The sequence below is a fragment of the Chaetomium globosum genome, genomic scaffold, assembly GCF_000143365.1.
Source record: "Chaetomium globosum CBS 148.51 scaffold_3 genomic scaffold, whole genome shotgun sequence".
Classification (NCBI taxonomy): Eukaryota; Fungi; Ascomycota; class Sordariomycetes; order Sordariales; family Chaetomiaceae; genus Chaetomium; species Chaetomium globosum.
In genome coordinates, this window is record NT_165978.1 from 757344 (window position 1) to 768878 (window position 11535).

An 11535-nucleotide genomic window follows, 5' to 3' on the forward strand; every position below is an offset into this window, starting at 1 on the left:
GTCAAAGTAGCAGCACTATAATGTACAGGCCTGCCTGGTAAGCCTGGGTAAACAAGTTTGCGCAGGAGGCCGGAAAGGGAGGGTTCCCGATCAAAACCAAACAATCCCGAGTCATTTTGGGTGACTCATTTTCTGCGCCACAGAAGTCAGCTGATATCTCACGTGAAGTGTAAATTACCATAAACAAATACATTACAATACAACTGTAATTTTTGTCACAGAATGCTATTATGTATCTATCGAGGTGATCAGGTAATCGAATCTCTGCCAGGCTGCGCGCCAGCATCTTCGCGCCACCTGCTTCGCGAGAGCTCTTCCAGATTTTTTGTATCTGAGCATCGGCCAAGTTTTGGCTTCATCGCATCAACTCCCCACAACACGCGACCACCATCTCAATCTGCTAGGGGATTGTCGTTGCGGTTAACTTTTCCATGGATTTATCCTCCAAATCCATTTCTTATTGACACCCGAACCACCGCCGAGAGCGTAGCCGCATCGAGTACTCTTCGGCGCGTCAAGGGAATCCCCTTCGGTGTTGAAGCTCATCCGAGTAGTAGTGGGTCAACGATCTCGCGATGTCTTCGTTTCCGCCGCCGCCGCCTCCCCCAGGCTGGGGTCCGCCGCCTCCGCCTCCTACCCCTCCTCCGCCAGGTCCCCTATCATCGCTTCCCCCCCCTCCGGCGATCCCAGCGCCGCCGCCGCCGGGGTACCGCCCCCCGACCGATCCTCAGATTGCCAAATTCGCACAAAAGAAGAAGGAATGGCTTCGCATGCAGCGAAATCGGTTTGGCGAGAAGAGGAAGGGGGGATTCGTGGAGACGCAAAAGGCCGACATGCCGCCAGAACACCTGCGGAAGATCGTCAAAGACATCGGTGATGTCTCCCAAAAGAAGTACACCAGCGACAAACGCAGCTACCTTGGCGCCTTGAAGTTCATGCCACATGCGGTCATGAAGTTGCTGGAGAACATGCCCATGCCCTGGGAATCGGCCCGCGAGGTCAAAGTCTTGTATCATGTCAACGGATGCTTGACCCTCGTCAACGAGACGCCTCGCGTCATCGAACCCGTCTTCTTTGCACAGTGGGCCACCATGTGGAGTACCATGCGGAAGGAAAAGAGAGACCGGAGGCTATTCAAACGCATGCGGTTTCCGCCATTTGACGATGAAGAGCCCCCGTTGTCCTGGTCGGAGAATATTGAGGATGTCGAGCCGCTGGAGCCTATTCAGATGGACCTTCACGAGGAAGAAGAAGAAGCCGTTTACGAATGGTTTTACGACCACCAACCACTCCTCGACACATCGCACGTAAATGGGCCAAGCTACAAGAGATGGAATCTCACGCTACCGCAGATGGCCAATCTGTACCGTCTGAGTCTGCCGTTGGTGTCTGACGTCGTCGACCAAAACTACTTCTACCTCTTTGAGTTGAAGAGCTTTCTGACGGGGAAAGCACTGAACGTCGCGCTCCCAGGTGGCCCTCGTTTTGAGCCGCTTTATAAGGACATCGACCCCAACGACGAAGACTTTGGCGAGTTCAATGCGATGGACCGTATCATCTTCCGGAACCCAATTCGAACGGAGTGCCGTGTTTCTTATCCGTACCTGTACAACGCGCTGCCGCGGAGTGTGCATCTCTCCTGGCATTCTCACCCTCAGGTCGTCTACCACAAACCCGAAGATCCCGACCTCCCTGCGTTTTACTTTGACACCAACATCAACCCGATCTCATCCCGCGCAGTTGCGCCGAAGAACATCACTGTGAGCCATGAGGATGAGCTATTTGGGCAGGGCAACGTCGAGGAGCCGGAGGAGGAGGCCTTTGAGCTCCCCCCGGCGGTTGAGCCTTTCTTCGCAGACGATGAACTTTCCACCGACGATACAGCGTCCGCGATCGAGCTATGGTGGGCGCCTTTCCCTTTTGACCGTCGTTCTGGACGCATGGTGCGAGCCCAAGATGTACCGCTCATCAAACACTGGTACCTGGAGCATTGCCCTCCCAAGCAGCCTGTCAAAGTGCGAGTCTCGTACCAGAAGCTCCTCAAGACCTACGTGCTCAATGAGCTGCACAAAAAGAGGCCCAAGTCGTTGCAGAAACAGAATCTGCTCAAAACGCTCAAGCAGACAAAGTTTTTCCAGCAAACGACGATTGACTGGGTCGAAGCTGGACTCCAGGTCTGCCGTCAAGGTTTCAACATGCTCAATCTGTTGATTCATCGCAAGAATCTTACATACCTCCATCTTGACTACAACTTCAACCTCAAGCCTGTCAAAACATTGACGACCAAGGAGCGGAAGAAGTCACGCTTTGGAAACGCCTTCCACCTAATGCGCGAGATCCTGCGTCTGACAAAGCTTATCGTGGATGCTCAGGTGCAATACCGGCTTGGTAATATTGACGCTTTTCAACTTGCTGATGGTATCCTGTACGCTTTCAACCATGTTGGGCAACTGACGGGTATGTATCGGTACAAATACAAGCTCATGCACCAGATCCGCTCGTGCAAGGACATCAAGCATTTGATATACTACCGGTTTAACACCGATTCCGTCGGCAAGGGGCCGGGTTGCGGTTTCTGGGCGCCGTCATGGAGGGTCTGGTTGTTCTTCATGCGGGGCATCATCCCGCTGCTCGAGCGTTGGCTCGGCAATCTTCTCTCACGTCAATTCGAGGGTCGTCACAGCAAAGGAGTCGCCAAGACTGTCACGAAGCAGCGTGTCGAGTCACACTTCGACTTGGAATTGCGTGCCTCGGTAATGGCCGACTTGATGGACATGATGCCGGAAGGGATCAAACAGAACAAGGTCAACACGGTCCTTCAACATCTTTCGGAAGCCTGGAGGTGCTGGAAGAGCAACATCCCTTGGAAGGTTCCTGGCCTGCCTGCCGCCATTGAGAACATCATCCTGAGATACGTCAAGTCGAAGGCAGATTGGTGGATTTCGGTTGCCCATTACAACCGAGAACGCATCCGAAGAGGCGCTACCGTCGATAAGACTGTGGCCAAAAAGAACGTTGGGCGTCTTACCCGCCTGTGGCTGAAAGCTGAACAGGAGAGGCAACATAACCACATGAAGGACGGTCCGTACGTTTCATCCGAGGAAGCTGTCGCCATTTACACCACCACTGTTCATTGGCTCGAGTCCCGGAAGTTCTCGCCCATCCCTTTCCCAAGCGTCTCATACAAGCATGACACCAAAATTCTCATCCTAGCCCTCGAGCGGCTGCGCGAAGCCTATTCCACCAAGGGCAGGCTGAACCAGAGCCAGCGTGAGGAGCTTGCCTTAATCGAGCAGGCATACGACAGTCCCGGGACCACCTTGGAGCGGATCAAACGCTTCCTGCTCACGCAGCGGGCTTTCAAGGAAGTCGGCATCGATATGAACGACAACTACAGCACCATCAATCCTGTTTACGACATCGAGCCCATCGAGAAGATCAGCGATGCGTATCTTGACCAATACCTTTGGTATCAGGCCGATCAGCGCCACCTTTTCCCCGCGTGGATCAAACCTTCCGACTCTGAAGTTCCCCCTCTTCTGGTCTACAAGTGGGCGCAGGGCATTAACAACCTTGACAAAGTCTGGGAAACGGCGAATGGCGAGTGCAATGTTATGATCGAGACGCAGCTATCAAAGGTCTATGAGAAGATCGAGCTGACGTTGCTCAACTCGCTGTTGCGTTTGATCATGGACCACAACTTGGCCGATTACATCACTGCCAAAAACAACGTCACCTTGACCTATAAGGACATGAGCCATGTCAACAGCTACGGCATGATCCGCGGCCTCCAGTTTTCAGCCTTTGTTTTCCAGTACTACGGCCTGATTCTCGATCTTCTGCTTCTTGGTCCCCAGCGAGCGAGCGAGATTGCGGGCCCTCCGCAGAGCCCCAACGACTTCCTCCAGTTCCAAGATCGCGAGACTGAAACCAGGCACCCCATCCGGCTCTACACTAGATACATCGACAAGATCTGGGTGTGCCTGCGCTTCACGGCTGATGAGTCGAGGGACCTTATCCAACGATTCCTTACGGAACAGCCCGACCCTAACTTCGAGAACGTCATCGGGTATAAAAGCAAAAAGTGTTGGCCTAGGGACTCACGAATGCGGCTGATGAGACATGACGTGAATCTCGGGAGGGCCGTTTTCTGGGACCTCAAAAACCGGCTCCCAAGGTCAGTCACGACGGTTGAGTGGGAAGACACATTTGCTAGTGTTTACAGCAAAGACAACCCCAACCTCTTGTTCTCCATGTGCGGTTTCGAGGTGCGCATTCTGCCCAAGATCCGCAATCAGAATGACGAATTTCCGGTCAAGGACAGCGTCTGGTCGCTTGTCGATAACACAACCAAGGAACGGACCGCACACGCGTTCCTCCAGGTGACTGAGGAGGACATCCAGAAGTTCAACAATCGTATCCGCCAGATTCTGATGTCGTCCGGCTCCACAACCTTCACCAAGATTGCGAACAAGTGGAACACTGCCCTGATCGCCTTGTTCACATACTACCGCGAGGCGGCAGTCTCGACAGTCAACCTGCTTGACACTATTGTCAAGTGCGAGACCAAGATTCAAACTCGGGTCAAGATCGGCCTGAACTCGAAAATGCCGTCGCGTTTCCCCCCGGCCGTGTTCTACACACCAAAGGAGCTCGGTGGTCTTGGCATGATCTCCGGCTCTCATATCCTGATTCCGGCAAGTGACAAACGATGGTACAAGCAAACTGATGTCGGTGTCACGCATTACCGTGCGGGGATGTCGCATGACGAGGAGACGTTGATTCCCAACATCTTCCGGTACATCATCCCATGGGAGGCCGAGTTCATCGATTCCCAGCGTGTGTGGACAGAATATTCTCAGAAGCGTCTCGAAGCAAACCAGCAGAATCGGAGGCTCACCCTAGAGGACTTAGAGGATAGTTGGGATCGCGGTTTGCCTCGTATCAACACTTTGTTTCAGAAAGATCGCAGCACGCTGAGCTTCGACAAGGGTTTCCGCACCCGGGCGGAGTTCAAAATCTATCAGCTTATGAAAAGCAATCCATTTTGGTGGACGAGTCAGAGGCACGATGGCAAGTTGTGGAATCTGAACGCCTACCGCACCGATGTCATCCAGGCCCTGGGTGGTGTGGAAACCATTCTAGAGCACACACTCTTCAAAGCGACGGGCTTCCCGTCCTGGGAAGGACTCTTCTGGGAGAGAGCCTCGGGTTTTGAACAGGTCAGTTGTGGTTTCTCTTATTTATCCCCATTTTCGATTTTAGTGCCTTTTTCACCCTCAATATCCGCGGGAATAGCCTCACATTGGCCCAGTATCACTAACGTTTGCTTCTTGTCGTAGTCCATGCAATTCAAAAAGCTGACCAACGCCCAACGGTCTGGCTTGAACCAAATTCCCAACCGACGCTTCACCCTCTGGTGGTCCCCGACCATCAACAGAGCAAACGTGTACGTTGGTTTCCAAGTGCAGCTTGATCTTACCGGCATTTTCCTGCACGGCAAGATCCCGACGCTAAAGATTTCTCTCATCCAAATCTTCCGCGCCCATTTGTGGCAAAAGATTCACGAATCTGTTGTCATGGATCTCTGCCAAGTCTTTGACCAGGAGCTGGAGGCTCTGAGCATCGAATCGGTGCAAAAGGAGACTATTCACCCTAGAAAGTCGTACAAGATGAACAGCTCCTGCGCGGATATCCAGCTATTCGCAAGCCATAAGTGGAATGTTACCCGGCCATCGCTGCTCTTTGATAACAAGGACGCGATCGAAGCAACCACGACGAGCAAATTCTGGATTGATGTGCAGCTTCGCTACGGTGATTACGACTCTCACGACATCGAGAGATATGTCAGAGCGAAATATCTGGATTACACCACCGACAGCATGAGTCTGTACCCGTCTCCGACTGGCTTGATGATCGGGATTGATCTTGCGTACAATCTCTATTCGGCCTATGGACAGTACTTCCCTGGCTTGAAGACCTTGGTCCAGCAGGCTATGGGGAAGATCATGAAGGCAAACCCCGCGCTCTACGTACTGCGTGAGCGCATCCGCAAGGGTTTGCAGCTTTATGCGTCTGAGAGCAATCAGGAGTTTTTGAATTCCCAGAATTACTCCGAGTTGTTCAGCAACCAGACGCAGCTGTTCATCGACGACACCAATGTGTACCGTGTCACAATCCATAAGACCTTCGAGGGCAATTTGACGACAAAGCCGATCAATGGGGCCATCTTCATCTTCAACCCCCGAACCGGCCAGCTCTTCCTCAAGATCATCCACACCAGTGTCTGGGCTGGGCAGAAGCGTCTTGGCCAACTTGCCAAGTGGAAGACGGCCGAAGAAGTCGCAGCGTTGATCCGGTCACTCCCAGTCGAAGAGCAGCCGAAGCAGCTCATCGTCACGCGGAAGGGGTTGCTTGATCCTCTCGAGGTTAACCTTTTGGATTTCCCCAACATCTCTATTCGTGCTTCTGAGCTGCAGCTGCCTTTCCAGGCCGCCATGAAAGTTGAGAAACTGGGAGACATGATTTTGCGTGCCACTGAGCCCCAGATGGTGCTATTCAACCTTTATGACGAGTGGCTCAAGAGCATCTCGTCCTACACGGCGTTCTCTCGCTTGATTCTCATCTTGAGAGCCTTGCATGTCAACCAGGACAAGACGAAGCTCATACTCCGGCCAGATAAAACCGTGATTACGCAAGATCATCACATTTGGCCATCTCTCTCGGACGACGACTGGATTAAGGTCGAAATGCAGCTTCGGGACCTGATCCTCAACGACTACGGAAAGAAGAACAATGTGAACGTGTCGAGTTTGACCACCAGCGAGGTGCGAGACATCATTTTGGGTATGGAGATTTCAGCGCCGTCTCTTCAGAGACAGCAGGCTGCCGAAATCGAGAAGCAGCAACAAGAGCAGCAGCAGCTCACAGCGGTCACAACCAAGACTCAGAACGTCCACGGCGAGGAGATCATCGTCACGACGACATCCCAGTTTGAGCAGCAGACGTTCGCCTCCAAGACAGAGTGGCGCACTCGGGCCATCGCCACCTCCAATCTACGCACGAGAGCCAACAACATGTATGTGGCTCCTGTGGACAGCGACGTGGACGAGATCACGTACGTTATGCCCAAGAACATCCTGAAAAAGTTCATCACCATTGCGGATCTCCGAGTGCAGGTGGCTGGCTATCTCTACGGGTCCTCCCCGGCCGACAATGACCAAGTCAAAGAGATCAAGTGCATCGTCATGGTCCCCCAGATTGGTGGGCTACGTACCGTGCAACTCCCGCAACATCTGCCTCAACATGAACTATTGAAAGACATGGAACCCCTCGGCATCATCCACACCATGTCTGGCAATGAACTCCCGTACATGTCTGCGATGGACGTCACCAGCCATGCCAGACTAGTCGATGCCCACGCCACATGGAACGAACAAAACACGCTTACGGTTGCAGTGTCGTTTACCCCGGGCAGCGTGTCGCTTTCCGCCTGGGCTCTCACCCCTCAAGGCTACAAATGGGGCGCGGAGAACAAGGATGTCGGCAGTGATCAACCCCAGGGTTTTTCGACGGCGATGGGCGAGAGGCGCCAGGTCCTGCTCAGCGACAAATTCAGGGGCTTCTTCCTAGTCCCTGACTCGGGCAAGTGGAACTACAGCTTCATGGGCAGCGCATTCGGTGGGTTGGAGAAGAAGGCTATCCATGTGAAGCTGGACACTCCCATGCCATTCTACAGCGACCAACACCGCCCCATTCACTTCTCCAGCTTCAACGAATTGGAGGATATCTGGGTCGACAGACAGGATAATTTTGCCTAGATGCGCTAATGGGTAGAGTAAAGGTCTGTGATTGACAGAAGTGGGCCTAGGAAACCGGGAAACGCCGAGGCGGCCAGGCATGATATACACGGAAGTTGGCGGGTGGCACCAAGCCGTGAGCGCCGCGGTGCAATATCAGATTGTTTGATCGGCTCTCCAGGAGTCCGGTTGGCTGTCCCAATTGTGATGCAAGAGGGAAAACGACGGATTTGTGTTGCATTTTTCTTCCGGGGTGGCGGGGCGGGAGGCGTTTTTGTACGAGCAGTTGGGACAGCAAGGTGTATTTCTAGTGAAAAGGCATGCTGTAACACCTCCGTCTATACATAGTAGTCGAGGATGAAATTAATGATCAGTTTTTGAACCTAGGTCGCGTGCCCCAGCGGTTCTTGTGACGGCCAACTCCCCCCTGCCTAAAGACATTTTCATGATGTGTGCGACTCTCAAACATCCGAGGGTATGTTCTCGCATCTTGCGGGACGAGGACGATCGCACACCGGAATAACCAGCGAGGTTGGAACCGAGCCAGAGGTGGGCATCCTGTCAGGGCTGATTCAGCGTCCGCTTCTAATGTTCGCAAGAGATTGCGTTCAATGCGTTCATGCATTGAAGATCACGATAGTTTCCTGTTCGGGGGAAGTTGGGGAAAGGACTGTGAGCTTGGTGTGGAATGTCGTTGCACTGCTCCGAAGCATGCATGACGCGACGGGCATCTCGTGGGGCTGTCAGTCCGCAGGGGCCTGTGAAATTTCGTAAAAGCTTCGAAAGTTCGATTCTGTTTTCCATGCATTGCCATCGGCCTTCTGATGCGCATGCCAAGGCACCACCCCTTGCAGGTAAATTCCCCAAGCCACATCTTTCCGCATTTTCAGCTACTCAGAAAGAGAAAAAGACGGTACAGCCCATTGATATACGTGAGTTATAAACACTCTTCACCTCTGTGTCCGAGTATCAACAAGGCTGCGGCTATCGGTGAAGAGCCGAAATAGCGTCATCGATCGATGGACGACCAGCATCCATGGGTCGTTTCCCAGCCGTCTGTCACAGGGGCCGGGGTGGCGGATAACCTCTTCAGCTCCGGAGCTTTGAGCGGCCGTTCCCAAGAGGACAGGCCCTAGGATGAGATGCCGGGGCTGTCGCGTTCGGGTTGTCCCCCTTTCGGAGCGCTGCAATGGCCTTGGCGCAGCGGCCACTCCGATCTGGGGAAAGGACTCCACGACCGTCCTGGCCGAGTCAAACCCGATGTTGATCAGGAGCTCGGCCGAGCTCCGGAGAAGCGTAGGAAACCCTGCGATCAGGCAGGGGAATCAAGGGATAGATCTCTGTCGTGAGCTCAGCGGTTCTCCCACTCTCAGCTGCTGTAACGAGTCACTCGATAAGAGGAAACTTATTGTATCCCGGGTCCTCGTTTCCTCAACTGAGCGTCGGCTCGGTCCGCCAACCACGAAATTGAAGATGCGGAGACGTTCCCGTCGATGGATGGCGTCTTCGATCGACCCATGCTCCTTCCATGGCTGCGATTGCGAACCCTGATTGCAAGGGCCCCGAGCTACGAAGCGGGACCTGATGTGGGTCTTGCGCGGATGATCAGAGACATGTCTCGGAAGGAGCCTTGTATCGCGACGACTTATCTTCTCCATGGCAGTCGTTGGCGTCGAAGGCACCTCAGTCCTTCCTTTTTCTATTCCCTACGTACCGAGCGATTGACTCAACTTCCAGCTCTAGATTCACCTAACTCCGCTTCCCCCCAACAACCAAACAAAGCAACACCCAGACTCGGGATCGATGCCCACATTCACATTCCTCGCCCTTGTTGAGACTCCTGACGTCTGCGCTCGACCCGGGATCGCGGCGTTCCCGTCATCAGCCCTAGGCAGAAGGTCTATGAATGCATGTTACCTGGAGCTTCTAGAAGGCCGAGATGACATCAATTTCGTCGTGTTGCGGAAGCATAAAACTGCTTTTAATTACAAGGTTTGAATGAAACGCTTTTTATTCATGCGCTCGGCCACCGCCTCCATCGCCTGACGCGCCGTCGCGCTCTTCCGCAGACCCTGGTCGCCAAGCATCGCCCACTCCGGGGTCATTACCACTCTCTTGCCGGCGTTGACTCCCACAATGGGCGGGATGACCAACTTCGCCATGTCCTGCGTTTGTGGGCATTTACAAGCAAGGGATGCTCTTGTTCGTTTCTCGGTGTCCACGCTCCTAGCTAACTTGGCCAGTGACGGAGCCTCCCCCGCAGCATTGAGAAGCAATCTTGGAGCCCCCGAGACCAAGCCTCTTCGAGCCACGATGCCATGATGCCACTCCCTCCATTGACAGCCCACGGGTTTGCTCCCTTCCCCTCCAGCCTACTTACTACGTAAAGTGGGTAAGGAGGGTGCCTTTGCACTGTTGACACCCCCCCCCCCCCCCCCCCAAGATACGGCACACACCAACTTTTGTATAACCCACAATTGCTTTCTTTCACGCCCAGTGGCCTTTTTTCCAGGGAGCGCCAGCTGTTGGGAAAAAAGTTTCCTGGCCTGTGGGGTGGGGTGCATTTGGCTGGCCACGCGATAACTGGGGTTCCTGATCTCGCCATGGGTTAGCCCGGTACATTGGCTTGTTGCTGTCCCCTGGTTCGGCAATCTGGCAGCTAATACAAGTCCTGGTCTTTCCCGTTGCCTTATGGCGAACCAGGGCAACGATCTCGTTTCGTCCTTGATATAGGGCACCCCGGCTCTGTTATAGCTTCTTACGGACACAACGGTGGAAACTCGCCAGGTTACCTATCGGCCACCCAGATCATCCCTACCACACAACAGGTTGAGCGTCTGTCCCGCACACCATCCCGCGTCAACAGCGGGTGTATCGTGCTCTCGCAGGGGTTCTCCCAAGCACTCACGCCGTCGCGCCGCCTAACTTTGTGGGCCACCACGGTACCCTTCAGTCTGTACGAGCCAGTTCTAGTCACTGTGAGGCTAGAGATGTATTTGTCCCAGTTCAGCCAGTCTTTCCCACTGATCCTTCACACCTGGCCTGTAAGAGGATAATAACGGCGAGCTGCCGTTACCAAGCTTAGCCGCGAGGCAAGTGCCGCGGCTGCATCTGATCGGCCGGGCGCTGGTGGCAACCCCCAGAATTCTGGCCGCCGTCATGCCCTCTTTCCAGCTGCGTGGTAAGAGCTTGTTTCACAATATATTCCCCATTTGGCTGACCGTTTTGTATCCTTCCATGCGTTTTTCTAGGCCATGATTGTCTTGGAGCCGTCCAGTCTGCCCTGGCCCGGCTTCCTCCTCCTTTCGGTTAATCCACCGGGGTTTTTCAGATTTGATGGATTCCCTCCTCAATCGACCCCCCCCTCCCCCCCCGGGCTCATGGCCCCCTACCCTGTTGCATCATTGCTAGGGCTGGGCCCCTGTTTCTATATCCGGCTGCCAGGCCATGGCATAAGATCCTCAAATTATGCTACCGTCATCGTTGGTCAAGGCACTTGACTTCCGCCACTACTCAGGAACGATCTTTTTTAGTCCCACGCTTGGCAATCACTCATGTGCTTGATGTGGAGTGATGCAAAGGGTATTAAACCTACTCCCAACCCCAGGCCCTGGGAATCCAACTCTTGTCGTTTTGTTCAATGGTACTAATATCAGACGGTATATACCATCAATATATGCTTGCTGCTGCTGTCTAACTCAGATTCTTGCTGCACTGTACGAGCAAGAGCAAAGCA

General features: G+C 53.7%; 1 protein-coding gene across 1 annotated transcript; it reads left to right on the forward strand.

The window, feature by feature from the left end:
- Positions 1–575: 575 nt before the first annotated feature.
- On the forward strand, positions 576–7820 carry CHGG_05535 (uncharacterized protein; the record flags this gene model as incomplete). The annotated part of the gene is made up of 2 exons (XM_001221629.1): positions 576–5222; positions 5343–7820. The coding sequence occupies 2 exons, from the start codon at positions 576–578 to the stop codon at positions 7818–7820; spliced, it is 7125 nt and encodes a 2374-aa protein (XP_001221630.1).
- Positions 7821–11535: the final 3715 nt, after the last annotated feature.